Here is a 16,135-nt window from a genome sequence, read left to right on the forward strand (position 1 = left end):
GACTGGATTAACCTGACAAGAAGACACCTTCTCTAATATTCTGCTGGAACAGAAACACTGTGGAGCAGAAGTGCAGTGGTTACATTAGTTGTGTGTTTGGAAAAAAAATTTTGTTGTCAGGGAAGCATGAAATTTCCTTCCAGTAAATGAAATGGGGAAGGATTTGAAAGGTCATCCCCTCCACAAATAACAGAATAAATGCTCACATTAGCCCCTGCAATATCTTTGTTGTGTTTTTGCACTCTAATAAATCATACTGAGTTCAGTATCAGTATTCTCTGATATATAAATAGACAAGATTATAAGGTAGTGTTTAAAATAAAAGTTATCACCAAAAAATTTCAAGTGGACATTGTCTGATCAAAGCAGGAGTAAAAGAGAGGCACTGTAGTTTTACTCCGTTTTTCTCCATAATAATGTGCACTTATAGTTCCTGAATGACTGACCATTTTATGAGGAAACTTATAAACATATATGCAAAAAAAGCAGGATACAAAGATAACACACCCAAATAATAACAACTCATCAAAGAGGCCAAACATTTGCAGTTCTCATGGACGTAAGTTGGGAAATCATTTATGTACATTAAGGAAAGTGAAATGTTATGGACCCTTTATAAGGATATACAAGTACAAAAGTTGATAAGGTTCTTTGGTAGTGTCTAGTGTCATGCTACATAATATCACCGCCTTCCATGGTTTTATGCAGTCTTCTTGGAAAACCTCATGATTACGAAATCACTGTGGAAACAGGAAACTTTCTTTAAGTCAGCTTGAAAAGAAATATTCCTCAGAATTAAAGTAATAAAATATGGGAGCATACCGTGCCTTTCTGGTATCCTACACCAATAAACTGAAATTCTGTTGAAGATAATGTTCAATTGAAACAGACAGTTTCTATCCACAGTATCACCCTGAAAGTTAAAACACATAGGCACCTTCACTCTTCCCAAAAACAAAAATGAAAAATCAAATGAATGCAATCTCATTGTGCAGCAGAGGAGCCACTCATCCTGCCAGCACCCAGCATGTGGCAATTTCACACTGTCACTGTGTGCTCACAAAGGAAAGCAAAAGCAGATCCTCAACGCAAATAAACATCTGTTAGTTCTGGGTCCTGGTGCCAGACTAACTTCTGGGGTTTCTTTGGAATCTTATATTCTAGATCCACCCTAGAGGAAACCAGGAATTCATCTCCCATTCTGCTGCCCCCATCACCCAGCCACCCCCATCATTCCTTTGTAGGCATTTTCCTAAAGGCCAAGGAAAATGTGATCCTTTCTTTCACGCTGGCTGGTGAAGGCACAGAGGGCACACATCTCCCACTGGCGGCCCCCAGTTTGACAATGAAACTGCTCCCTTTGGACACAGGACTTTGAGGCACTGCATTTCCCACATGCATGGAAAGAATATGATAGCATAGCATAGGATATAATTTCTCTGCCAGGTGCTGTGGAGGGCACTGTAAAGATCAATTCCATCAAATTTCCTTTAGAAATGGCACTGGCATAATTATGCTGCATCATGGTGGAAGAAATGGGAAAGAAGACTTCTTGATGTCACTTTGTTTTACCCCAATGTCCAGTGTGTCTCACACAATTTGCAAAGCACTTTCCAAGGGCAGACTGGATGCATTTGGAAATGCCCCTCTGTCCTGGCATTCCAAAGAGAGGGTCAGAAATAAGCCATCTATGCTCTGACTGAGAATTTGGAACTACAAACGTCCATTCCTAATGTAAGAACACAGCTCTGCATTTTGAAATTAAAATACACCTTGCTTTCTGAGACTTGGTTGTGTTGCACTTCACCACAGTCTACGACTGAGCTCAAAGACTTTGTGAAAATAGACAAACAAGACAAATTCAGTCCTTAGCTTCTTGAGAACTGCACTGGTGTTCACAGCTGATTTTACAACTTTTCTAGACTGCCTCTCTAGTAAGAATCAAACCAAGAACTTGTTACAGTGAGGATTCTCAGCTACTGGAACAGGTTACCTAGAGAAATTGCAGAGGATCCACCACTGAAGATATTCAAAATTGGACTGGACAATGTCCTGAGCAACCTGCTCTATCTGACCCTTCAGAAGGCCGGGTGGACTAGATCTCTAGACAGCTCTGGAATGATTTGGGGAAATTTATTTTGCTTTACAATTAATTATGATATTTTGATTTTCTATTTTTTCATGAAAGCAGACAGCTAAGAAATGAAAAGTAACTGAAGAATAATATTAACCTAACTTGAAATAAAACACAGAAAAAATGTCATTTCTCATGTGTAAACTAAACATTCCAAACAATAGAACATACAAGCTAGAATTCCTGACAAGGTTTTCTAAGAAGTTGGGAAAACTTATATGAAATGCTATCTCATGGCATTTTATTTCAAATAACATGATTGCAAAAAATCTTTGCAGTAGTATAAGGAAATTACTTTAGGCTATAGGGATTTATTGAAAGGACAGAAATCACAAAGATATTTTCTACCTATGAAACACAGAGTAGACAGGGATTTTCATTAATGAATGCTTGGAAATAAATACCCATGGAGCTGGGAAAATAAAAAGTGCTAAGTTTGGTGACATCCCTTCCTCCTTATTTCATAAGAATTTACACGTCACAGGTTTATTGTAAGACTACATTCAACACCCAGACAATTAAGCATGAGTTAGCAATGCATGAACATGAGTCAACAACACAACCTTGTGGAGGCGACAGCCAACCACATTGGGGGCTGCATTAGCGAGAGCATAGCCAGCACTTTAAAGGAAAAAATTATCTTCCTCCTTTTAGCACAAGACCTCATCAACACTGCAGTGCTCAGGGCAGGGCTCCCCAGCACAAGAGGAATTCCAATCATTCCAGTTGAGGAACTGTCTAGAGATCTAGTCCACCCTGCCCTTCTGAAGGGTCAACTAGAGCAGGTTGCTCAGGACATTGTCCAGTCCAGTTTTGAACATCTTCAGTGGTGGATCCTCCACAATTTCTCTGGGTAACCTGTTCCACTAGCTGAGAATCCTCACTGTAAAAAGTTCTTGGTTTGATTCTTACTATAGAGATAGTCTAGAAAAGTTGTAAAAACAGCTCACTGGAGTGAGACCAGTGAAGAGGCACCATGATGGTTGGGTCTTGGAGCACCCAATGTACAGGCACAGGACCTAGATCTTGTCTGGAGATGACCACGGGTACAGAGCATCCTCTTGCTGTCTTCAGACATGTGATGGGAAGGTACAATGAAGACACAGCCAGGCTGCTCTCAGAGGTATCTTGGGAAAGAAAGAGGACCAACTGTCACAAATTGTATCAGAGAAATTTCAGTTAGATATTGTCACAGGCAAAAACTGTTTCCCCTTTCAGGGAATTTCCATGAATCTAATTTATTTGCCAATTAACAACCTATTAATTACAAATTCTGGTATCAAGGGAGACTGAAAAAAACCCAAACAACCCTGAGGAAAAGTCCTGCTTTCCTTCATACTTCTTCCTCCCTCCTCAGACCTTTTCCTCCTCAGTGCCCTCACCCTAGGCCATGCTCAGCTCCTTTGCTGAGGCAGTGGCCAGCGCAGGACACTGGGACCAGTGCACATAGGGCTGGTTCTTCACTGGCAGCAGCTTCTCTAGGCTGCACCTTTCAGCTCCTGCTCTGGCAAAACCTTGGATACAGCCCCTACCCAGGTATGCTCTTCTCTCTTCCCTCCTCCTGCTCCATTGCGGATTTCTTTCCTCCTTTTCCTCCCGCCCTGGCGTTGTTTCTCCTTCTGCTTGGTGTTTGCCACCATCACTTTAAGACACCTTTCCAGCGGTGCCACAGACCCCCCTGAGGATGGGCCCAGCCATGCTGAGGTTGGATCTGTTGGAGCCGGCTGCCACTGACTGTGACCGGCTGAGGGCAGGCCTGGTCTCGCCTCACAGAGGCCACCCCTGAAGGCCCTCTACCAAAACCTTGGCGTCTGTGAGGGGAAAAGTCATGATGAAGTATCAAATACTGAGGCAGGTTGCCCAGAGGCTCTGGAATATGTACCCTTGGAGGTAACTCCACACTCCTCTGGGCAAAGCCCTGAGTGACCTGACCTAGCACCCACAGCAGCCCTGCTCTGCACAGGGCACGTGGGAGATGAGTGCCAAAGGATCCTTCCAACCCACGTCATTCCATGATTCTACAAAACTGTTGGAATCACTTCCAGGCTCAGTAAATGTTTGAAAGACACAAAAAATACAGAGACCAAGCAGAAAATGTTTGTTAGCATTACTGGGGACAGCTTTACCTTTCAAAATAAATAAATATTACCACAGAGTTTGTGAGCAGAGACAGCAGGCAGCCATGGGCAGAGCAGGAGACAAGCCCTTCTTCAAGTAGAGGGAAATGGAGGCTGAAGGGGCAAACTGAAGAAGAGTTTTCAAACAAAAAATGGCTGTGAAGCAGGGAGTTTCACCAACTAGGCACATGTTTCTTTTTAATTTCAAACGCTGTGCAGAAGGTCACACATGCAAAAAACTGCATTTGCTCTCCCTAACCTGCTGTGTCTCAGCTAGGAGCTGGCTCAGCCCTGGAGCCATTGTGACACTTAGGCCACAACCAAAGTCATGTCTGCATTTGCAAGCCTGCCTGGGCTGTTCCTCAAAGGCACCTGGGCTGCATTATTCTTCTTGCTTCTTGCTTCTGGCAGGGTAAAAATGCCCCAGAGACAGACAGTGGACCCTGCTGTGGCAGAGAGAAGGTTCTGGCACTGCAGTTTCGGAGTGGGGTTGAGCCTGGGTCTCCTGCTCTCCAGAGAAATTATCTGACCTTGAGTGCTGTGCAACAGGGATGCAACTCAGCCACCTGAATGGTGAATAATATGCTTGTTTTTTTGCTTTTCAGGTTTTTTCTTATAGCTGTTCTTGACTGGTTTATGTGGACTTCAGGTGGACAGTGTCAGGCATAGTCTGACACCACCTAGAGATAAGGCCACTAGGGATATTAGAAATTAATTTATTATAGGGCTGGGTCCCCACAGATCTTGAAAAGAGGCAAATACAACCCACTTAAATGTGGGGCACCAGCTATCCCTGTCAGCTCTCTTCTTAGGCATGTTAAGTATCTATCTATCTATCAGCTTGTTTGACCATCCAAATAAAATGTCCCACCAATGGAGGTCCCCATCTTTCCACACTTGCACCATCACTGAGTGGATTTCTTCCACATGATGATGAACAGGAATCAAAGTCCTTTGTCTTTTCTCTTGTGCTTGCTTTAATAGGAGTTTTCTCATCAAGGCAAGATTGATACCAATAGGGGTAGGCTCTAGCTCTTATATATAATTAAATCATAACAATAGGTGCATAATTAAATCATAATGATAAGTGCATAATTAAATCATAACAATAGATAAGATACAACAGGAGATGAATAATAAAATCACATCTTATAATTTCATCAAAGTTACACACACAAATATAACAGTGATTACTTGAATCTATCATAAGGTTGTCTACAAGTACAAAGTCACAATAGGTTCTCATGCAGGCACATCCATTCCCTCAGAGTATTCCCTCCCATACTCTGTTCTCCAGGGGGTAGGCTGCAGCTCTGCTGTGATTTAATTCTGACACAATGATTGGGTATATAGTATATACCATAGCATTATGCATTGTTAAAACAAAAACTGTGCCTTTACTGCTGGTTGGGTTATAAATGAAATTAAATAGGTAACACCAAGAGTGGAATTCCCTTTTAAATCTACTTGCATTATGTCAAGTTACCTTTTGAATTTCAGTGGGCAAATTGCTTTGATCTCCTTTATAATTTCTGCCACAGTAAATTGCACCCACAACTGAGAAGCATGTGTGGTGCAGAATATACTAGAGTTGCCATACTGATTAGCACAAATAAAGAAGTGGCAGTTTTGTGTTCCAATGTGGGAAACTGCAAGGAGTTCTTTTAAAAATAGATGGTCAGGAACAATATTAAGCCAAATGAGGCAAACATTGTATCTGAGAACCATTTGTTGGTAACGAAAGAGAAAAATAAAAAGGAGTTACCCTACTAAGAGGGCTAGAGAAGACAGAGCAGGAGAAAGAAAGACGGGAGGGAGAGGGAGAGAGAGGGAGAGGGAAAGAGAGAGAGAGAGAGGAGACAGGGAAAAAGAGGGCATTACCACCAGAGGTCGGGGAGCACCTCGACATCCCCGAGGCAGGGGTTGTGCAGGCTCCCTGCCTGGGGACAGCCCCCACGGCGATGGGCGACCAGACACGAGGTGCGGGGCACTCAGGCAGGAGGTGCAGAAGCCTGGACATGATCGCCACGAGGATCATGGTGGGCAGGCTCGGAGTTGGGCAGGGTTGGATGCAGGGGGCTCAGGCAGGGACTCAGAGACGAAGCAGGCAGAGCGTAGGTCAGGGACACAGGGAGGCAGGACAGACGCGAGGGCGAACAAGAGCCAGCAAGGGCAGAAGAGCCAAAAGGCAGGACTCCAAAAGCAAGTTCAAAAAGCTCCCAAAGAGCATCAAAAGCCAAAGGACACAACAGCTTCCAAAGAGCCCCCAAAGCTTGTGATGCAGTTATTTTTATGGCCCTGGCCCCTCCCAAAGACCGTGTGGTGACAGGAAGCCATTGGCACAGTCCAATGTCCCACTGCAGTCCATTGGCACAGACCTTTTGTCATCTGACTGGAGAGGGTCTCTGGGGTACAACATCTTCAGTGTTCCCCTGCTGACTGCCTGTCCCATATGAGACATGACATGGTTTCCAGGCAAAGTCTCCCCAGAGACAAGGCTTTGCTCCATCTTCTCCTAGCTGCCTCCTGGACATGGCACATGTGCACGCCTCCCCCATGTGCCCCTGACAACCATTGGTGAGACATAACAAAACTGAATTGGCTCCTCACAGAGGGCCTCCACCTTGCGGGTTGAGTTTGTTTATGTGCGAACAAAATTTAGTTCATGCGGGAAATTATTGCCTCTGCAAGAAGGATAAGCAGTCCTTCGATGGTTAGCTTGATCTTCAGTGCAGATGCATGGCATCATTACCAGTATCATTCCTGGGAAGAGAAAACAATACGAGTCCTGGAGGGGTTAGTCGAGACAGGGGCTCAAGTTGTTTGAACAGCTCGGGCTAGTGACAAAAGTCCTTTTTCCCACTCAGGATATCTCTGTTCTCTCTTTAAATGCAACTGAGCTGAATAGTAAAGATCGCTTTGGTCCCTCAGTGACAGTTTGGCCTTGACATTCTTCAGGTAGAATCCCAATTTTCAATTCATTAAGTGCTTGCCATACTACTGCTGCAAGTTTGCTTGCATACTACCATTTCACCTTTTTGGTGGACGGCTCCTGCGATTACAGTTACCCTTCATAAGTGGGATGCTCTCTGAATTTGCCTTACCAGTTTTGCAAAATTTAGCACAGCAGCCGTTAAAGGCACGGAATATCAAAACCCAGAAAGTTTTCAATATGAATTTTAATTGCAGAGTGAGAAGCTGACATCCGCTTCTCAATGCCTCCTCCTCTTTTGTTTTTCCCGATCGCGCTCCACAAGCATTGCCTCCGCCTGTGCTCACTGTCCCTTTCCCAGCTGAGCCGTGACAGCCCCTGTGCCTGCAGCCTCTTGGAGCGCTCCAAGCAACGCGTCCTCCGGCAGGCTCTCTTCCTTTTCCTGACGGCGCCCAGCAGCGAGCAGCCGGCAGCCTACTCTCCCTTTCACTATCGCACTCAGCAGCAAGCAACTCTTGCTACCGAAGCCTATTTCTTCTCTTCTTCAGCTGATCCTGCAGTCCTTTCACCAAACCCTGCTGAGATCCAATAATTTCTCCCCCTGCCTGTTTGTTGGCATACTTCTCCTTTTGGGCAAAAAACAGCAGATAAAACTGCTTTACTTTTCCCCTGCCATACCTTTTGTTCACTTAAACATCACATTTATCCATTTAAGCCCTGTGTCAAGGCTATTCAAATTTGCACGTACTGTGCCTGGGGGAGTTGGGCACACCTTATATTCTTCCCATCACTACCTGTCTGGAATTAATGGGTATGGCGTCCTGTCTACTACGCCAAAAAAGGGATGGCACACCCTTAAGGTGAAGGGAGCAGCCAAGATTCGTAAATGCTCATGGTTGAAAGAAATGACAAAAGTTAGATGGTCTGCAAAAAATCACAAAGTTTTATTATACACTTGGCATGGAAATTGGAGTGAGGAAGGAAGGAAGGAAGGAAGGAAGGAAGGAAGGAAGGAAGGAAGGAAGAGGAAGGAAGGAAGGAAGGAAGGAAGGAAGGAAGGAAGGAAGGAAGGAAGGAAGGAAGGAAGGAAGGAAGGAAGGAAGGAAGGAAGGAAGGAAGGAAGGAAGGAAGGAAGGAAGGAAGGAAGGAAGGAAGGAAGGAAGGAAGGAAGGAAGGAAGGAAGGAAGGAAGGAAGGAAGGAAGGAAGGAAGGAAGGAAGGAAGGAAGGAAGGAAGGAAGGAAGGAAGGAAGGAAGGAAGGAAGGAAGGAAGGAAGGAAGGAAGGAAGGAAGGAAGGAAGGAAGGAAGGAAGGAAGGAAGGAAGGAAGGAAGGAAGGAAGGAAGGAAGGAAGGAAGGAAGGAAGGAAGGAAGGAAGGAAGGAAGGAAGGAAGGAAGGAAGGAAGGAAGGAAGGAAGGAAGGAAGGAAGGAAGGAAGGAAGGAAGGAAGGAAGGAAGGAAGGAAGGAAGGAAGGAAGGAAGGAAGGAAGGAAGGAAGGAAGGAAGGAAGGAAGGAAGGAAGGAAGGAAGGAAGGAAGGAAGGAAGGAAGGAAGGAAGGAAGGAAGGAAGGAAGGAAGGAAGGAAGGAAGGAAGGAAGGAAGGAAGGAAGGAAGGAAGGAAGGAAGGAAGGAAGGAAGGAAGGAAGGAAGGAAGGAAGGAAGGAAGGAAGGAAGGAAGGAAGGAAGGAAGGAAGGAAGGAAGGAAGGAAGGAAGGAAGGAAGGAAGGAAGGAAGGAAGGAAGGAAGGAAGGAAGGAAGGAAGGAAGGAAGGAAGGAAGGAAGGAAGGAAGGAAGGAAGGAAGGAAGGAAGGAAGGAAGGAAGGAAGGAAGGAAGGAAGGAAGGAAGGAAGGAAGGAAGGAAGGAAGGAAGGAAGGAAGGAAGGAAGGAAGGAAGGAAGGAAGGAAGGAAGGAAGGAAGGAAGGAAGGAAGGAAGGAAGGAAGGAAGGAAGGAAGGAAGGAAGGAAGGAAGGAAGGAAGGAAGGAAGGAAGGAAGGAAGGAAGGAAGGAAGGAAGGAAGGAAGGAAGGAAGGAAGGAAGGAAGGAAGGAAGGAAGGAAGGAAGGAAGGAAGGAAGGAAGGAAGGAAGGAAGGAAGGAAGGAAGGAAGGAAGGAAGGAAGGAAGGAAGGAAGGAAGGAAGGAAGGAAGGAAGGAAGGAAGGAAGGAAGGAAGGAAGGAAGGAAGGAAGGAAGGAAGGAAGGAAGGAAGGAAGGAAGGAAGGAAGGAAGGAAGGAAGGAAGGAAGGAAGGAAGGAAGGAAGGAAGGAAGGAAGGAAGGAAGGAAGGAAGGAAGGAAGGAAGGAAGGAAGGAAGGAAGGAAGGAAGGAAGGAAGGAAGGAAGGAAGGAAGGAAGGAAGGAAGGAAGGAAGGAAGGAAGGAAGGAAGGAAGGAAGGAAGGAAGGAAGGAAGGAAGGAAGGAAGGAAGGAAGGAAGGAAGGAAGGAAGGAAGGAAGGAAGGAAGGAAGGAAGGAAGGAAGGAAGGAAGGAAGGAAGGAAGGAAGGAAGGAAGGAAGGAAGGAAGGAAGGAAGGAAGGAAGGAAGGAAGGAAGGAAGGAAGGAAGGAAGGAAGGAAGGAAGGAAGGAAGGAAGGAAGGAAGGAAGGAAGGAAGGAAGGAAGGAAGGAAGGAAGGAAGGAAGGAAGGAAGGAAGGAAGGAAGGAAGGAAGGAAGGAAGGAAGGAAGGAAGGAAGGAAGGAAGGAAGGAAGGAAGGAAGGAAGGAAGGAAGGAAGGAAGGAAGGAAGGAAGGAAGGAAGGAAGGAAGGAAGGAAGGAAGGAAGGAAGGAAGGAAGGAAGGAAGGAAGGAAGGAAGGAAGGAAGGAAGGAAGGAAGGAAGGAAGGAAGGAAGGAAGGAAGGAAGGAAGGAAGGAAGGAAGGAAGGAAGGAAGGAAGGAAGGAAGGAAGGAAGGAAGGAAGGAAGGAAGGAAGGAAGGAAGGAAGGAAGGAAGGAAGGAAGGAAGGAAGGAAGGAAGGAAGGAAGGAAGGAAGGAAGGAAGGAAGGAAGGAAGGAAGGAAGGAAGGAAGGAAGGAAGGAAGGAAGGAAGGAAGGAAGGAAGGAAGGAAGGAAGGAAGGAAGGAAGGAAGGAAGGAAGGAAGGAAGGAAGGAAGGAAGGAAGGAAGGAAGGAAGGAAGGAAGGAAGGAAGGAAGGAAGGAAGGAAGGAAGGAAGGAAGGAAGGAAGGAAGGAAGGAAGGAAGGAAGGAAGGAAGGAAGGAAGGAAGGAAGGAAGGAAGGAAGGAAGGAAGGAAGGAAGGAAGGAAGGAAGGAAGGAAGGAAGGAAGGAAGGAAGGAAGGAAGGAAGGAAGGAAGGAAGGAAGGAAGGAAGGAAGGAAGGAAGGAAGGAAGGAAGGAAGGAAGGAAGGAAGGAAGGAAGGAAGGAAGGAAGGAAGGAAGGAAGGAAGGAAGGAAGGAAGGAAGGAAGGAAGGAAGGAAGGAAGGAAGGAAGGAAGGAAGGAAGGAAGGAAGGAAGGAAGGAAGGAAGGAAGGAAGGAAGGAAGGAAGGAAGGAAGGAAGGAAGGAAGGAAGGAAGGAAGGAAGGAAGGAAGGAAGGAAGGAAGGAAGGAAGGAAGGAAGGAAGGAAGGAAGGAAGGAAGGAAGGAAGGAAGGAAGGAAGGAAGGAAGGAAGGAAGGAAGGAAGGAAGGAAGGAAGGAAGGAAGGAAGGAAGGAAGGAAGGAAGGAAGGAAGGAAGGAAGGAAGGAAGGAAGGAAGGAAGGAAGGAAGGAAGGAAGGAAGGAAGGAAGGAAGGAAGGAAGGAAGGAAGGAAGGAAGGAAGGAAGGAAGGAAGGAAGGAAGGAAGGAAGGAAGGAAGGAAGGAAGGAAGGAAGGAAGGAAGGAAGGAAGGAAGGAAGGAAGGAAGGAAGGAAGGAAGGAAGGAAGGAAGGAAGGAAGGAAGGAAGGAAGGAAGGAAGGAAGGAAGGAAGGAAGGAAGGAAGGAAGGAAGGAAGGAAGGAAGGAAGGAAGGAAGGAAGGAAGGAAGGAAGGAAGGAAGGAAGGAAGGAAGGAAGGAAGGAAGGAAGGAAGGAAGGAAGGAAGGAAGGAAGGAAGGAAGGAAGGAAGGAAGGAAGGAAGGAAGGAAGGAAGGAAGGAAGGAAGGAAGGAAGGAAGGAAGGAAGGAAGGAAGGAAGGAAGGAAGGAAGGAAGGAAGGAAGGAAGGAAGGAAGGAAGGAAGGAAGGAAGGAAGGAAGGAAGGAAGGAAGGAAGGAAGGAAGGAAGGAAGGAAGGAAGGAAGGAAGGAAGGAAGGAAGGAAGGAAGGAAGGAAGGAAGGAAGGAAGGAAGGAAGGAAGGAAGGAAGGAAGGAAGGAAGGAAGGAAGGAAGGAAGGAAGGAAGGAAGGAAGGAAGGAAGGAAGGAAGGAAGGAAGGAAGGAAGGAAGGAAGGAAGGAAGGAAGGAAGGAAGGAAGGAAGGAAGGAAGGAAGGAAGGAAGGAAGGAAGGAAGGAAGGAAGGAAGGAAGGAAGGAAGGAAGGAAGGAAGGAAGGAAGGAAGGAAGGAAGGAAGGAAGGAAGGAAGGAAGGAAGGAAGGAAGGAAAAACAGTAATTCACTGGAATGTAATTTTGAAACTTCCAGCACATGCAACATAACAACAAAGAGAGATTGTGCCTTCATCCAAAAAATACCTGAAACCTTGACTTGATGGATGTCCGATGACCAGTTCCTGGCCCTGCCCCAAGGAGCATATTTTATCTTATTAGAACTTAATATAAAGTGAATGAATAGGCAAGGGAACAAGGACAAGCATTCAGATTCTGGGAGAAGACTGGCATGCACTACCTGTTTGAACTCCACTCTGAACTGAGAGTTGGTAGAACTGTCTTTCCATGGTGTAATGCAGATTCCCAAGCCTCAGAGTTTACCTAAAGGCACTGGCCTGTACCCTGACTGGGTAGCTACTGCCAAAAGGAATCACCAGGATCCAACCTGCCCTAAGTGCTGAGTGCAGCAGGAGATATATAACCTTGCTCTGAGCCTGGCTGGCTCTTTTCTACTCACAGGTGCCAAGCCTGTCTTCCCTAGATGGGAGAGAAGAAATACCTACAACTTTTCTGCAAGTACTGGCAGGAGAGGAGAAAGTTGCTTCTCTCAAAGGCAAGGAGAAGTGCCTGCCTGTGACATATTATCTGGACACCTCTCTAGCACTGTCACATCTGAGCTTAAATGTTCTTCTCAGCCTGAAACCACTCAAATCACGGTCACCAGTGTCAAGAACACCAGGCTGCAGGACAGTTTTTTGGACTTGGAAAGATTCTTTCTATCATTGCTACTGCATAAAGCTCTGGCATATCACTAGGATATTCTTGTGACTTGCCAATAGGAATGGCTAACTCTTGTTTCAAAGTATTTTATTTCTTCTGCTGTTGCTTTCCCGTTTTCTAAACCAGTACACTGAGAGATCACACATCACCACTGTCTGTGTTTTGCTCTCGGATGGAAGAATAATGCATAGTAGTGAAGTAGCGACTGCAGCAGCTTCGGGGAAAACACTAAAAAAGCCGATGACGTCTAGAGACTGAAAGGAAGGCGCAAGGCCGTGCCGGGAAGCGACCGGGTCATCGCGGAGCCAAAGCCGGGTTGGGCAGCGGCTCAGCACGGCGGGCGCTGCAAACGGGCGGCAACCCGCGGAGCCAGAGCCAGGGGGGATGCGCCGCGCAGGGGGGAAACGGAGGGCAGGGGGGACACGAACCTGGGGAGGTGCGCGGCGGGGGGAGCCTGGTCTGCCCGCCCGGCTCCCTCTGTCAGTCCCAGGGAGGCGGCGGAAGCCCCGCTGAGTCACGGCGGGGGCGGTTCCGCCCGCTGAAAAATGCGGTCCGAGGTTCTGCCGGGCAGAGGGCGGCTCTGAACTCTTCCCCCGCTCTTTCTCTCCTCTCCTCCAGCACCGGCACAGACCGCACCGTCGGGCCCCGGCGTGGGACGCGCCCGCGGCGAGGAGCTGCGGCCGGCAGCCCGTGCCCGCCTCGCCCATGGCGCGGCCGCGGGACCCCGCGGAGCGCTGCTCCTGCCGCAACACCAACTGCGTGGAGCGGCCGCTGCGCCGGCTCTTCGAAGCGCTGGCGAGCGCCGTGGCCGCCTGGCCCTGGCCCTTCGTGCTGGTGCCGCTGCTGCTGTCGGGCGGGCTGGGCGCCGGCTTCCTCTTCCTACCGCAGCGGCAGGCGAACGACATCGAGGGGCAGTTCACGCCGACGTGGGGGCCCGCCAAGGCCGAGCGCGACTTCGTGCGGCGGCGCTTCCCCACCAACGACACGGAGCGCTTCTCCGCCCCGCGGCTGCCCACCGAGGGCGCCTACGCCGCCCTCATCGCTGTGGCGACGAACGGCACCTCGGTCCTGGAGCCGGCGGCGTGGGCAGAGGTGCTGCGGCTGAACGCGACCGTGCACGACGCCGAGTACGAGCGGCTCTGCGCCCGCACCGCCGGCGTCTGTGCCAGCCCCAACCCGCTGCTGTCGCGGCGGGGCGATGCGGGACCGCCCGCCCCGGGGAGCCTCCGCTTCCCCGTCAACGACAGCGTCTTCCTGGGGGCCGCGCTGGGCGGCGTGGAGACGGACGGCGGGCGGGTGCTCAGGGCGAGGGCCCTGAAGCTGGTGTATTACCTGCGGGAGGACGGCCCCGAGGCGCAGGACAGCCGGCAGTGGCTGGAGAGCTTCCTGCAGGGCATCAGTTCCAAAGTGGCGGAGTTGCGCCTCGGCTCCGTTCAGGTAACGCAGGGGCCGGGTACGGCCGTACGGAGCCGCCGAGCCCGAAATGTCCGGGCAGCCCCGTGGGGGAAAGGGAAAGGGAAAGGGAAAGGGACGGTGGTGGGAGAAGGCAGGTGGGCTCTGAGGGCCAGGCCAATGTTCCTCTGCCAGCTTGGTGTTTGGCCTCGCTTGTGCAGAAAGGCCAAGAAGAGGAAAAATGCTTCAACGTTTCTTGTTATTTTAACGGCAGGTGACTTACTTTACCTCACTGTCCAGACAACAGGAGTTTGAAGGAAATACTAAGAGTGTGATCCCGCTCTTCTCCGTGACGTATTTCTTAACAATAAGCTTTGCAGTCATCTCTTGCCTAAGGTAAAATATCTCTAAGACATAGCTCAATGAGCAGTGAGGTAAACTCTGTCAGTTGGTTTCTGCTCTTGTCAAGTGAAGGCATTCTTGAAGCTGCAGAATTTCTGTGACATTTTATAGGCAAAATGTATTTCTTTGCCATTTATTGTCTACGTATGTGTATCTCCCAGCTGCTTAGATGGTAGATGAAAACTTGAACAAGTGTTCAGTACTTTGTTAAGGTTCAGGTGGATGAGCAGTAGCTTCAAAGATTCCTGCAAGTCTGGGTACAGCCTTAGTTGTTTCACCTGTCAGTAGTCAGAACCTTACCTGCTGTCCATAGAGAACTTAATCCCCCCTTTCTTAGTGCTGATGGGAAAAGAACCCTTGTACACTCAACACCTGTACAGCAGTATCTGTGTCCTGTACTTCCAAAAAATTGGACTTGTAGGGTGAGTGGGCTGGTTTAGTGCTTGCATCAAGCGTCACACCTATTAGAGCATTTCTTGTGGTATGCTTGAGCCAGCCCTCCCAGGTGTCTTGGCAAAAGGCTGGTAGCCAACCTGCCTGCTGAGAAAGTTTCTCTACATGGCACGTAGTGCCTGAAAGTTGCTTCCACTGATATGCTACAGCAAAAACTCATGTAAAATCAAAGACGACCTAGAAACTCACAAATTTTTTGCATCACCCAAAGTCTCACTGCATTGGTAGAGCTTATGTATCCTTATTTTGTCATCTCTTGTTATTGATGCCAAGATCAGTACACATCCTTACTCCTCTGAATATATTTGGGCAGTGGTAATAATGTGTATAACACCTCCTAGAGAAATTAGCTTTGTGTAATGCTGACACCTGGGAACTCTCCTAGCAGCTTTCATCAGGAGTTATTCTGAGAGAGGGTATCACTGGTATGTGAGTACTTTTCATGCCAAACACCTTGGTGAAATATTTGACACATAACCAAGATATTCTGGGCTCTTCATGGTCTTGTTTTTATTCCAGTGTTTTTAACATTTTTTGAAAACTTTGGCAGATCACCCAATACCAAATCTAAAAAACTTGAGCTTGAGAAATTATAAAGGTTGGTTGTGACTAAGTTTAATGTGTTATAATTTATATTTATTATAAGTAGATTCAATTGTAATGACTGTCAGGGAATATAAGACATGAAGAAAATGAAAGACAAAAACAAAAAAATAAACACAACAGGGAAGGAAAGGCTTCAGAAAAGCCAGGTAAGAAAAATAAATTAAAACTTAGAGATTGCATTTGCATTTCTCATTTTTGTGTCAACATGTTAATGTTGTTAAATATTTTTTTGTGTTTACTGAATGTATTAAAGTTATTATAAACACTGACCACTGTGCCAGCTTAATGGACGACATTACTTGTTTGTCAGGACATGTTCACAGTGGGGAAGAGTAACTTCCATTGCACTGCGTTTTCCACCTGTTTGCCTTGGTGCTGTAACTCATCCCAGCACTGAGCTGGAAGACAGTTTTTTGCCCAGGAGGCTCAAATCTGGATGTTTTACAGCAAAATTACAAGAGATCAGAACTGTCCCAGACTGCAATAACTCATAAGCCTTCAGGAGACAAAATGTGCTTAGGTTCCTAATGCAGCACGAAAAAACCTTGGGAAAGACTCACCCCAAGCTGACTCCCATTTTCTATTCAAAACCTTTTCTTGGTGTCCTGTTTTCTAGCTAAGGTTGAACATCTGGTACCTTTAAAAAGTTTGTGTGTAGCTTCTGTTGGCTGCAGTTTGCAAAGGATGTGCTGTAGGTTATTGAACTTGCATGGACCTACTGAGTAACCACCCTGGGAGATGCTGCGCTATGGTATGACAGGGCAAGAATTCTCTAGAGAGAATCACAGCCTGATTCGAGACAAAGTGAAAAGGCAACTCAGGTTTAAGCAGATCAGTCCTAAAACTGTAAACCCAT

At 47.4% G+C, this 16,135-nt stretch overlaps 2 protein-coding genes across 2 annotated transcripts in view; one reads left to right on the forward strand and one right to left on the reverse strand.

Annotated features, from left to right (window-relative positions):
• Window positions 1-13,117, reverse strand: part of LOC121365261 (mycocerosic acid synthase-like) — a 38,475-nt gene extending 25,358 nt beyond the window's left edge. Inside the window, exon 1 of the mRNA XM_041489300.1 lies at window positions 12,855-13,117. The gene's annotated coding sequence lies outside the window, so the exon portion shown is untranslated. The remainder of the gene's footprint in view (window positions 1-12,854) is intronic.
• Window positions 12,689-15,145, forward strand: PTCHD3 (patched domain containing 3). Its single transcript, XM_041489331.1, has 3 exons — window positions 12,689-12,762; window positions 13,045-13,863; window positions 14,093-15,145. The coding sequence occupies exons 2-3, from the start codon at window positions 13,132-13,134 to the stop codon at window positions 14,216-14,218; spliced, it is 858 nt and encodes a 285-aa protein (XP_041345265.1). The 5' UTR covers window positions 12,689-12,762; window positions 13,045-13,131; the 3' UTR covers window positions 14,219-15,145.
• Window positions 15,146-16,135: the final 990 nt, after the last annotated feature.

The sequence above is a fragment of the Pyrgilauda ruficollis genome, unplaced genomic scaffold (assembly GCF_017590135.1).
Source record: "Pyrgilauda ruficollis isolate IOZ18807 unplaced genomic scaffold, ASM1759013v1 scaffold12, whole genome shotgun sequence".
Taxonomy (NCBI): domain Eukaryota; kingdom Metazoa; phylum Chordata; class Aves; order Passeriformes; family Passeridae; genus Pyrgilauda; species Pyrgilauda ruficollis.